The sequence below is a fragment of the Asterias rubens genome, chromosome 7 (genome assembly GCF_902459465.1).
Source record: "Asterias rubens chromosome 7, eAstRub1.3, whole genome shotgun sequence".
Taxonomy (NCBI): domain Eukaryota; kingdom Metazoa; phylum Echinodermata; class Asteroidea; order Forcipulatida; family Asteriidae; genus Asterias; species Asterias rubens.
Window position 1 is genome coordinate 9,537,926 of NC_047068.1, and position 13,434 is coordinate 9,551,359.

Below are 13,434 nucleotides of genomic sequence, written 5' to 3' on the forward strand. Positions count from 1 at the left end.
TAAAGAGATAGAGAGATGCAAAAACGTCTTAATATGAGATACATTTCTGCATTATACGTATCTCATAATTATTGTGTAGGCCTATTTCAATCATGGGTTATTCTTCTTATGTGTTGACATCACCTTTTTGAAATGAACTTTCCACATTTTGTATATATATATATATATATTTGTATTTTATTTTATTATTGATATCAACATTTGTCATAATAAGATTAAAACAATCGAATCCAAACGCCAACTTTGCCTATGGTACATGCTCAGAGTAACGATTATTGATTAATAATGCAGTCGTGAGGAGGGGGATGCTCAACAAGGAAATGATTGAGTTGTTTTTCCAATATGGATATTCCCTAAAGAAGAGTTTGTAATCTCCCGTGATCCGGCCCAAAAACACGTCAAAAGAAACACGGACAAACAGCAGGCATGTTGTTCTGTCATGAAATCGTTAACGCTCTCGATGACGTCATGATGTGGTGTCGTTACTAAGAGAGGAGTGTTTCCCCCGTGGATTTTGCACAGTAAGTAATTGATATGATTTCTTATTATGTTTGTACATTATAAGGTGTTTGTGGTGTTAGGAAGGAATCGTGTTTGGGACACTTTGACGTAAAGAAGGAAAGATGTTAGATTCTTAAAAGCCTGTGTGAAGGTTAATGTCTTAGATGAGTCTGATAAGAGGGCATTAATCCGAGCACTATGCACTCAACTCACCCGTAGAATTGGGGGCTCCGATTTGCATATTGGGTTGATGTGAAATAAAGCCGTCACAAGGACGGGGTGAACTGCCTGCTGACAGACACTTATGAATATCTGGCTCTGACCCCCTGACTGATTGACTGGCTGATCGACTGGCTTACTTACTGGCAGGCCGACTGGTTAGCTATAGCTGTGGCGGCGGACTGGGTTGGCTGTCTGGCTGGCTGATTGACCTACTGACTGGCTGGCCGGCTGGCTAGCTAACTGGCTATAGCTAGCTGTTGAGCTATGACAGACTGGGTGCCTAACTAGTTTGCTGACTTACGGCTTATTGGACGAATTTGTATGCTTACAGTCTTTTATTATTTTAGTGAGAAATTACCTCTTTCTCAAAATCTATGCTACTTCAGAGGGAGCCGTTTGCTCACAATGTGTATACTACCAACAGCTCTCCAATGGGCGTTTCCAAGTCAGTTAATGTTCGTTTTGAGTAATTACCAAACGTGATACCTTCCCTTGAAAGGCAGTGGACTCTATTGGTAACTACTCAAAATAATTATTAGCATAAAACCTTTCTTGGTGACGAGTAATGGGGAGAGGTTGATGGTATAAAAAAGTGTGAGAAACGGCTCTGAAGTGCCATAGTTTTCGAGAAAGAAGTAATTTTCCACGAATTTGATTTCGAGACCTCAGATTTAGAACTTGAGGTCTCGAAATCAACCATCTAAACGCACACAACTTCGTGTGCCAAGGGTAATTTTTCTTTCATTATTATCTCGCCAATTCGATGACCGATTGAGCTCAAATTTTCACGGGTTTGTTATTTTATGCATATGTTGAGACACACCAACTGTGAAGGCTAGTCTTTGACAATTACCAATAGTGTCCACTGCCTTTAAATGCAGTGGACACTATTGGTAATTACTCAAAATAATTATTAACATAAAACCTGACATATTAACGAGTAATGGGGAGCTGTTGATAGTATAAAACATTGTGATAAACGGCTCCCTCTGAAGTAACGTGGTTTTCGAGAAAGAAGTAATTATCCACGGTTTTGATTTCGAGACCCGAGAATTAGATTTTGAGGTCTCGAAATCAAGCACACAACTTCGTGTGACAAAGGTGTTTTTTTGTTCCAATAATATCTCGCAACGTCGACGACCAATTGAGCTCAAATTTTCACTTTTTTTTTATGCATGTTGAAATACACCAAGTGAGCAGACTGGTCTCAATTATTACCAACAGTGTGTCGAGTGTCTATAACATGGAGGTTCTACCTCCACGCTTTAACCAAGATTCGGTGCACAATAACCAAACTTATCCAAGATTCTGACGTCATTGATATCACAGCAAAGGTTTTATATCGCAAGTGCCTGATAACTGTTCCACTCTATGTCTGTCTGTCACGTCAAAAATGTTTACTTTAGTATGAAGTCTGAAGTGCTTTCAATGTAGATGAGAAATAGCGACCTAATTGAGGTGTTCTCGTCCTGCTCAAAGTAAATAGCGCCCTCTTGCGAAAATTACTCGCGGGAGCCTGTGGCGAAAACGTTCCGAAACAAAACAGATGTGCTCTCATTTCCAAGTTATACATTGTGAGGAAACGTTTTGATAATAAATTGAAGAAATAGATAAAAGAAAAATTGATTTCCACAGAAATAACACATCAAAGACTAACCACAGCAATACTCAACATAGTGTAATAACAATAAATGAACACCTAAAGAAAATAGAGCGATAAACTTATTTCAGTAATGTACAAAAATAGTGAAGCAAAAAGCTGTTTTCCATTTCCTTAGATGCACAGGCAAAAATTAATAAAGAATGACAGACAAGAGGCTTGTTTGCAAACACCGATATGCTAAAAGTTGTTGTTGTGGTTTTTTTTTTGGTTTTTTTTTGTTTTCGAAATAGTTCCAGTTTGCCTCAACTTTGAAGATTGATCAATGATTGATAAACGTCATTACGAATCGTGGGTACAAACTGGTTCACTTGCCATAGACCGGGTAAGTTTAATTTTATATTTTGTTATAATCATATGATAGATGCTTCGAAATGTAACACAAAGAAGATTGATTTTTTTTAATGGCATAATGCTGGGTGTATTTTAGTTGATCCGCAAGAAAACCCCACTGCAATGTTTTTACAATGATTTGAAGTAGCTGTGCTTTTCTGAGTTAGTAATATAATTTGTATATTGTTATATCTTTTTAATCCTACCTTAAAATAAACTGTATCCTTGATATTCACGCAATAGTGGTTGTTAAATGTAGCAATCGTGGACAAGATTTTGCAAGAGAACGGACAGTAAAAACAATACTATTTTGTTATCCTTTATTTTGTAAAATTTTACAACCATGCTACATTTAGCGAGAGACCCTTGCTAAATTGCCCTCGTGTGAAAAGGGCTCATGTTTTTTTCGTTTTAATCAATCTGTCTGTTTTGTGTTCTATGTTTAGTGTTTTTGTCTGTAATGTTTGAATCAAGGCCAGTTTTAATTTCCCCAATTCAATTGAAGCATGGAGGTAGATCGAAGCAAAAGTCACTCCACCCTTGGAGGAAATGTATTCCTCCATGCTCCACCTTATTTACTTCCAGACTTCATGCTCCCTTGTTACTGTAATTATTATTTACCGATTAGGTTTTCGTAAATAGAACTTTGAAAACAGTTACGTCATGCATGGAGGTCCTCCTACCGTTTTGTCATGCGTACGTTACAGCTATGGCATTGTAGCTGACTTCTATCAGCACGTCATTTGGTCGCACGGCCCACGTACCACTGTGTGGTATCTACGCGAAGTGCATGTACAATCTATCTAAATAAGGACTCCACCCTAAAACTCAATTCATGACTGCGTCATCATTTCGACTGAACCCACATCGTGCTTTGTTGACAGTAGATTTCCCTCTGTACACGTCAGTGCATTGGACCATGCAGCACCCTTTTGTGAAACACAATGAAAAGTAAAAGCCGATTTGCATCTGAATTGGTTGAGAGGTTCTCCCCATGCCTGAGAAGGTTTTGCTTTTATGATGGAGCCTAGGTTGGGCCCCAACACAGGAACGTCGTTACCCAATGACACATCAGACAGTTTGGTCTGTAATAATTGCTCAAGCACGTTTCATAACTTGTTGTTTAAGAAAAGACGCGTCCACCGATTTTTTCACCAGAAGGATCCATATCTTATGCAGTTTCTGATCGTTGAAGTTCTTCACCATTAAATGATCGTCTAAGGAATACTTCCTACCAGTGTTCCGCCTACACCAATCTCAGGACCGGACCGTATCCGCTGGCGGAGGACGGCCGGATTTTATATATCACCTACTTGTTTATTACATTAGTACAACTCAGCAAACTGGTTAGCGATTATGGAATACATATCATGTACGCGTGGTCTTGGATTAGTAGTTTTCTTGGTCTCTCTGGCGCTGGCGCTATTGGGAGTTCATGCACAAGATGGTAAGTATACCCATAGAGGAGATTATTTTCTTAATATAACCTACTTTGCTTGATAACAGCAAATTCAGGTTCAGAATTGTTTGTTTTCATTATTGATGTACTAGGTCAGACATTGCAAATAGTTGTAATATGAATTCCATGGCAAACCTGTTGATATATAATATTTTAAGCATCGCTGTTGAGCAGTGGTGGTCTATGTATCATAGAGAAAGGATTATAATGAAACATTCATAAAATTCCTGTTTGATTCTTCTAATAATATTTTTTCTAGTTCAATATTTTTCCGGAAAATGTCTATGCAACCATGTATAAATTAGAAACTATTTAGCTTATTGAATATTGGCAGTTGGATGCAGAAGCTTTACAAGTCTTTAGTCTTTCAACTATATAACAGTCATGCAATTCATAAACAATTCCTACTACCTAAGACGTTGTTTAAAAATAGATTACTCAATCGGTAGAACACCGGCACGTTAATCCGTAGGTCGTTGGTTCCCCCCCCCCCCTAGTAATTTAATCTCAAATACATTAAAGATTATCCAGTCGGTTTCCCCAAGGTTTGTCATTTGATAAATGGAATGTTGGTTGCTCCATGCAGGAGAAATTACGCAATGACCAAGGGAACACCTTTGAAATGGTGGAAAGTTCGTGATCCATATTATTTATTTATTTTTAAAAAAATATAGAAAGACCAAAAAATTACAAAACACACGCGGGTTGTAAGTTTTGAAACGGGTTTGACCTAGTTCCTGATATCAGATTATTTGAGCGTGAAACCAGACTTTCTATACTTGTTCTCATCCATCTTGCTTTGCTGAGATGTAGAACAAGGAGCCATTCCAACAGCTTTATTCCACATATTGCATCTCTAAGTAACTCCTTGCCTGGTACATGTTTCCCTCGTCCTTCAATCTATAGACTGTTTTAAGTGGAGTATCGATTCCTGTACCTTCAGCTCCCCGAGCTATTTTCACATAAATTTAACAATTTTTCTACTTGTGGCTTTTTACCAAGAGTGGATTTTGCAAAACAGCAATAATATTAAAATCGTACTTTGAGTCCAGGTTGTTGTAAATTTTTATATTCTTGTGACTTAAAAAATGAAGGAGATTCCCTCTTCAATTAGTTTGTGTTCTTCGAAGGCACAATAATGGTGACTCATGGGGGTATCATCTCTCCAAACAGTAGTTGAAGTTTGTACCATGCGAACACATCTCTATAATACAAAAAAATACAACATGTCTGCTGTAGTGGTTCTATTGTCGTAGATTCTTATGAAAACACCTGCAAAAGTCGTATCACGCAAACAAAATATTGTCATAAAAGCTGTAACAAAGACAGAAAAAATGCCCACGTCTATTGGCAAAAAAAACATAGTTGTCTTCAAATGCACCACTGAAAAAATCCACGGAATATAGCGTTGAAAGATATAGGGGTAGTTTTTACAAGAATTCAACTCCAAAAGTCGATGGTTTAACAACTATACCACTCAGAAATAGTGACATATTATTCAATAACAAATTGTTGTTCACTCCATTATCTTCCGGTTTGTACCGGTTCTACGTTTAAATTCCCAGAAAAACCATTAGTGTACATTCATGTAGTTAACTGTTTGCTCTGCCAATTTTGTTTGATACCATTGCACCCATCAGCAGTATCAATGATATTAGATCATAAGATAAATTTATTCAAGTAAAAAGTGATTCTAATCACTTTTTGTGGTAATATTTCATCGGTATTTTGCTATATTATATGTTTAATAATGAACGTTTATCATGTATGAGTTCAGTCTTCAAATCTGCATTCATATTGGTTTGCAGAACTGCAAACCACACAGACGTTTTCGTAAAGATGGCCGCCGTAATGAACCGTAAAATTTGCAGCGGGAGAATGAAATGCGACAGTTTAAACAAAATGTTGTTCATTATGTTTGTTGTTGTGTCGGTGGCTAATGACAACTCATTAAGTTAAATCTTAATTTATGTTGTGCAATCGATCTCTGGTTGACTTAAGGCCCTATTTTATTTGAAGGGACGGTCCAGAAAGGATGACTCTAAATACGTTAACTGCACCGGGGTCAATTTCACCAATTCTACCTCTACTCCATGATTTCACCAAGAGTTATAGTCCTAACTTTAGGACTTGTCCTGGGAAACATATGGCTAGTAACTCGTCCTAACTCAATTTAGGACTAGACGTCTTAACTCTTTGTGAACTCCACCCCGGACATGTTTGGCAATTGTTAAAAATCAGTAGTCTCTCTTTGGTGTAATTCCAACATACATCAAATAACAAATCTCTTAAAATTCTGACTAGATTGTCCGCGAAGTTGCACGACGAGAGAATAAAAGAAAAAAATACCCTTGTTGCACGTGCCACCATAGGTGCCCAAAAAAGACTTCTGGTCTGAATGAGAAATAACTTCTGTCTCAAAAAGTTACTTCAAAGCAAAGGAAGCCGTTTCTCATTATGTTGTGTACTGTACATCAACAGCTCTGTCGCTCGTTTGCTTATCCCCTTGGGCGTGGGGTTTGTGGAGTTCCCTTGAAGACCATCTAAACAAACAAACAAATAGACACCCAGTCAAACATAATATAGAGTTGACTGATCTGAGATGAGGGGTTGGTGTTGTTGAAGCCTTATTATGCCAATTAGAGGCTCAAGGTGCAGAAGCTATATAGGAAAGTTAACGTGCAGCTTTGTATTGAATAACTATGTTCTGGATCGAAATCCATCAATCTCTTTTTCTATATCTGTTTCGGCATAATAATTTAAAACTATACTTATGGTTGAAGATTTTACATACAATGTAAATTGGTTAGAAGAAAACAACTAAGACAAACCAATACAACTAAATTTCTACCCGATGGATCTCTTTGAACTGCAATAATATAACTATTATATCAGATGCAAATGAAACCGTTTTTACTCATTTTTCCATGAATCAATATCTAAATATGAATGAGATACTATTTAATTTTGAAGTTAATTTAAAAGTGGCTTCCGGATGCAGAAACTTTACAACTCATTCAATTATTATAAACTCTTAAGGAATTCCTACTACCTCTAGGATGTTGTGTTTTCACTGAGGACATTCTTAGCAATCACTGAATTACAAACAATATTTCTGCTTCTATTTGCATTAAAAATGACAACGCATTTTGGTTATCAACAACAAACCACACCCGGCGGTTGTAAAACGAGCACAAAATAATGGTAATGGCAGCTGCATCTGTTGTGCCTACTCCGCGCTAATAATCAGACCCACCTCGATACATTATTCACCGCTTCCCCCGTTGCTAGGTAACCCATCCGCCATTCCGAAGAAAACCCATTACATTTACATCTGTCTACTCTTTAAAATATGATAATAGCATGGGTAAACATCCATTAAGCAGCTACTGTGTGTATAAATACCAACGCTTCCATCCAGTTGACATATTAAATTAAAAATATAATCACTGTTGAATTACTCTCAGACGACACCCCAAAATAACATTAGCAAAATTATTTTCTTGACTTTTGGCGCAGCGTCAAAATTACTATAGGGCCTATCATATCTGAAAATCATTGGAAAAAAATATTTATACACGCTTAAATTAAGACCATTCGTATCTATAAACAGTTTTACTGGCTGTACTCCTGTCTGGAACCCTTTTTATTCACATTATTCAACACATCTGTTCTTTCTTCGTCTGTTGGCCTTACCCGTTGCCTCTATTTATTTCACGAGTATAACTTTGGCGCCGTTATATTAATAATAAACCTTGTAACTTCCAATGGTGTGATAAGCTTAAAATCCTTGGGATTATATTTGGGAATGATGTCGTACCAAATGACAACTGGGGTCCGAGAATTACAAAAATCCGTAGTACTTAAACGTAATCTCACCTATCATGGCAAGTCTGTTATTGTAAATATTTTGATTGGGCCGTGTATTAATTACCTTGGCAGCGTGTTAACCTGTCCCGAGGAAACCGTGAAAAAGTTTAATAGTATGATCTGGAATTTCTTTTGGGATGGTAAAATCGAAAAAATTAAGAGGGCTACCATCATTGGTCCAAAAGACTCGGGTGGAATGGGTCTTGTTGACATTAACTGCAAATTAATGAGCCTCAAATTAAACTGGCTAGCTCGCTACCCCTCATCTCAAGGGAAATGGAAATATTTCTTTGACTATTGGATTAATAAAGCTAGCGCCAATGATCACTTGGGATGGTATATATTTGCTAATCAGAAAAAAGCTCTGAAAACCACGTCCTTTTATATTGATGTGATCAATGCCTTTGATAAAGCAGGAGGTATTATGGATTGTAAACATTCTAGTGTTTTAGAAACAAGAGAAATGCCTTTGTGGAATAATGTTAGCGTCACCAAGGACAACGTCACTTTTGGTAGTACCGTGCTTAAATCTTTTGGTATTAACAGGATAAAACATATTGTGAAACAGGGTAAACTGATCTCTTTTAAAGAAATTGCTGATATGTGTGCATTACGTAATATTAATGCCGGTAGATTGCTAGGTCGCCTTAAGCATCATGTGGATTATAACCTAGTTGAAGACAAAAGAGAAGGTCCAGCTACTCCTTTATGTAATTGGTTAGTCATCAAAGATTATAACGGAGAGGAGTCTGCTCCGATGTATTTAACTAAAAGCCAAGACAACTACGGCAACCTGATTAGGAAAAAAACTGTAGTTCATAGAGTTCAACCAATTTAGCAAAATATATTCAGTATTAGTCAAGATCTTGATTGGTCTGCGATATGGATCAGCGATTTTAAGAACTACTTAATGGATTCTGATGATAAGCAATTCATGTACAAACTTAGACACAGAATTTTACCTACTAAAGATGTTTTGCTTAAAATTGGTATTGTTAGAGAAGAATCTTGCCCGCTCTGTAATGTAGAAAGAGAAACTCATGAGCATATTTTCATTTACTGTTCTCACACATTGGATGCTTGGATTTTTGTAGAAAGATTGCTTAGCAAATATACAGGTAACAAACATTTTTATTTAAACGACTCTAACAGAATTCTTGGATATGCTCTAAAACCGGTTCAGGCCATCGTTGTTGCTAAATTGCTGAGGCTGATCTGGAATATTCGATGCAAAAAGGTGTTTAATAGTTATTCCAGACCAGCAGAAATCGACATCATCTCACAGTTAAAGTTATCTTTGAAATATTTTCTTCGAATGGAAAAGAACAGGTTAAAACCAGAATCATTCAAAAATTGCTATACTAGGAACAATGCTTTGTGTTTCACCACTAAGGACGAAGTCAGTTTTAATTACTAATTGCCTGTTTTACCAAGGGCCAAGTTATTTCCTTTATCCCATATGTATCATGTTTTTCTAATTTTTGTTTTTGTTGTTGTCAGTATTGTTTTTTCCCGAACCACGTGATTCCCGAGTCACGCTAAATTGTAGATATTTGTATATATAATAGAGGTATTCATTTAACTATTTAATTATTTTGTTTATTGTTATTATTATTGTTATTTTCTGAGCTTCTGTTACTTACTGTGCCTGTTATATATTAAGTATTTACCGGAGTGTCTTTTGATAGTGTGTTTATTTGATGTATGCCTTTGCTGATGAATGTTGAAAAAACGGAGTAATATAACTCCACATCGAGAGAAAAAAATAATAATAATACTAAAAAACTGTTTGATGTCGGGTTACAAAAAATATCCAACTCCCAAAATCAGTTGTGATGTACACACTGAACAAGGAATCCATAAACACAAATTTTGTTGGAAAGGCTTGAAAAGGCATTTGTTTTATACGGGGCAAAATTTCATAAAGCCTGTAAGCACACAATTCTGCTAAGCATGACATTTCTTCCTTGATAAAAACAAGGTTACCAACCACATTTCCATTTGTTGCATATTGCTTGTTACTGGCATTCAGCTGTTGTTTGCTTATCCTGAAAATCACATGGAAATTTGTTTGGTAATCCTGTTTTTATCAAGGAAGAAATTTCATGCTAAGCAAATATTTGTGTTTACAGGCTTTATGGAATTGGGCACGGATCTGACTTCAAGCTAGACATGCTTAATCAAGGCTAGTCGTGGTTTTGAATGCAAAAGGGGCCCATAAAATTAATGTAAAGGAAAATTCCACACTGTGATCAACCTTGTCACCTCGTCTTGTTCACCCAAATTCATGCTTGAATCGCATGTCCCATATTTTACGAAGCTGTCTCGTTTTCAAATGGTTTCATTGTGAATGGTTTGTTTGAAAGCTATTACATGCAAGGTTCGATGGATGGTAAAGATGGCCTATAATGACGGTATTATAGGCCAATTCAAACTGACCAACCTTACATGTCAGCGTATCCCAGAAATACTGGAATCGCATGCCCCATATTTTGACGACGTTGTCTAGTTTTCTAAAGGTTTCATATATTCATTGTATTTTTCATAAACTTCAAGGTTCAAATCACAATGATGTGACTTTTTACATGCCTCAATTTTACACCACCGCATAGTTTACCGCATACGTCACTGACGAATTATCGGTAGGAGCTGTTCTTCAAAAGGCTCACATTTCTGGAATGTTTTGTTTTGTTTTGGGTATTTTGGGTCATTCTGTATCCGGGATGGGCAGTATAATAATTTTAACCCCCAAAAATGAAATTTCAAACCATTGGATTCAAAACAAAACAAATAATGCGTGTTTTAATGTCCTAACTTCTGTGTAATAACCGTAGTTCGATCAGGATCACAAAATCTTGCCGACTGGGTTATGCAACGGTGCATTTTATTAGAATCAGAATGCATATTCAAATTTGTTATAACATGTTACAACTAAGTCACGCACTTTGCATCATTTAATATTTGGTTTTCCATCTTAAACCAACCTTGACTTCCAATAAAAGTCATTTGACCTAAACAAAACGACAAATAAATTGCCTTGGTGTGCCTACGTGCTCGAATCTGCTTGTTATGCCCCCCCCCCCCCCCCTCCACTTCCATTCATGTGTTTTTGTAACGTTCTGTTGCTTTGTATTCATAATTTCATTCACCTATTGTTTGCCTGTAATTACAAAATATTGAAGTGAGTGGAAAATCATAATTTTTTGAAGGTTTTAAATCACGGTAAAAATGTTCATCGGTTTTCAAAACTTTGTTCATCTGTAAGTGTGACCAGATTGCAATGTGCGATTTTTGAAGAACGAAATTATTTTTCTCCGTACGTATTTAGGCCTGCAAACTAATAGGCTATTTGACGTGAAAATAGATCCCGACAATAACAATAATATTCTGATTTTGTTTTTAATTAATTAAACACCCCTTATTATTGGTAATACGTCCTAAAGTTTGAGAGCTAAAACCTTTAATTTGATTTGTTTCGAATTGGCCAAAAAATAAGGTGATTACATAGCGTTAAAAGTTCTGTTTCCTTGAACAACGTAGCATGGACTAGTGGCACTTGCCGAACGAACAAGTGCCGGCGCTCTAAACCAACTGGTGTATTCTTTATAAATTTATGTTTCGTCACGGTACACCATAATCGTAAAACACTCTTCCCACTTTTCAGACAACATTTCAATTTATATTTTTGTTTTCATCTTCCCCCAGCTTGCCTGTCTGATCCCTGCAGTGGGTTAGGAATCTGTTTCGAGCGGCCGGGAAACACGCCCAACTTCGCCTGTCAATGTGAGGGGATGCTCATGGGGTACGACTGCTCAATAACATCAAGTAAGTATCAGTGAGTCCTGTAGGCCTATAGAAATGCTTCGTTTTTGAAAGGGCAAGGACACCAAGGCATCCTTAAAGGGCACCCATCACCCTATGAGGAAACTGAGTGGAGCAAGTGGCACCACGGCAATGACTACGGGCGGTTATGGAGGCAATCTGTTACTTTGCCTCCCCGATCAGGCCCGAAGTAAAGTCCTCGTTCATTAGTCATTGTTTCCTGCAAAGTGTCAGTTAACTTTTCGGGAGGCCAGTTTAATCAGAATCATTTGGAGGAAGGACTATTTTTGCTCCTATTTTTTCGGTCTTATTCAATGGGGCTTTGCAATAATTAGTCTCCTGTTTTCAAAATGTTGACTTGGACAGTCGGCTCTGAGCGCAATTTTAACGTTACGTATGGTCGGTAGGCAGATACTCCTACAAATGACGCGTATCCGTGCAGTTGCAGTAAGAGTGACTATTATGCATGAATTAGTACTTTTATTGGGCTTGCAACAGTTTTTGTTTAATTAATTACTATCAATTATTGCAACAAATGTAACGCGACGGGCTTTTCTGAAAGGGTAACGCGTACAAGATAATTGTGTAATGCTTGAGATCGATCTGCTACACAGTGACATGATTTGAGTAAAACGGTATAGCATTCAATTTTTCGGATCTAGCCCAAAGGCTCTAATTATCGAAATCAATCGACTCTGTTGTTGTATGGCTTTTATGTAGGCCTACATTTTTTTATGATTTTCGATTTCCCTTCGTTTCTGCGTCATTGAACTTTTTTGATCGCCAACTAATGACTAAAAGTCGAAGTAACTTGATCGCCAACTAATGAACTAAAAGTCAAAGTAACTTGATCGCCAACTAATGAACTAAAAAGGTCGAAGTAACTTGATCGCCAACTAATGAACTAAAAGTCGAAGTAACTTGATCGCCAACTAATGAACTAAAAGTCAAAGTAACTTGATCGCCAACTAATGAACTCAAAGTCGAAGTAACTTGATCGCCAACTAATGAACTAACAAGGTCGAAGTAACTTGATCGCCAACTAATGATCTAATAATAACTTGTCAATGTTTCTTGTTTCAGATCTTTTAATATTTCACGAAACTCCCAGCCGATGTTTCGACTGGCCGAACACATGCACTACAAATTCCTTCCAGTCCCCTAACTATCCCAACACTTACAATTTTCGCTACAACACGTTCTACCAGTTGTACATTCCATCTGCTACCTCCATCACGCTGACTTTCGATAACTTCTTCCAAGTCGAGGAGAGCGATAAAGATGATTTGTATATCGGCACCGGACTTGCCTTGCCAGATGATATCTTTAGTTTTAATGGCTCAACTGACGGGTTTCCTAGAAAGTTTGCAGGGATGATGGCTCCGCTACCGCAGACACTGGACTCCGATACTATTTGGATATTGTTTGCTACTGACAAGAACATTGAGTTTGGAGGATGGAGAGTTACTTGGACGGCGGGTAAGTTTTGGATGGGTTGGGTTTTTATAAAAAGTAAAGTGTTCTATTAATTTGTGTTTTAGACCCCCCCCCCCCTCCTATTAACTAT

General features: G+C 37.2%; 1 protein-coding gene across 1 annotated transcript in view; it reads left to right on the forward strand.

The window, feature by feature from the left end:
• Positions 1–3,776: 3,776 nt before the first annotated feature.
• LOC117292625 (fibrillin-2-like) overlaps positions 3,777–13,434 on the forward strand; it is a 102,795-nt gene continuing 93,137 nt past the window's right edge. The window contains 3 exon segments of the mRNA XM_033774749.1: positions 3,777–4,163; positions 11,751–11,870; positions 12,951–13,346. Of these exon segments, the coding sequence (XP_033630640.1) occupies positions 4,073–4,163; positions 11,751–11,870; positions 12,951–13,346 (607 nt within the window). The 5' untranslated portion in view covers positions 3,777–4,072.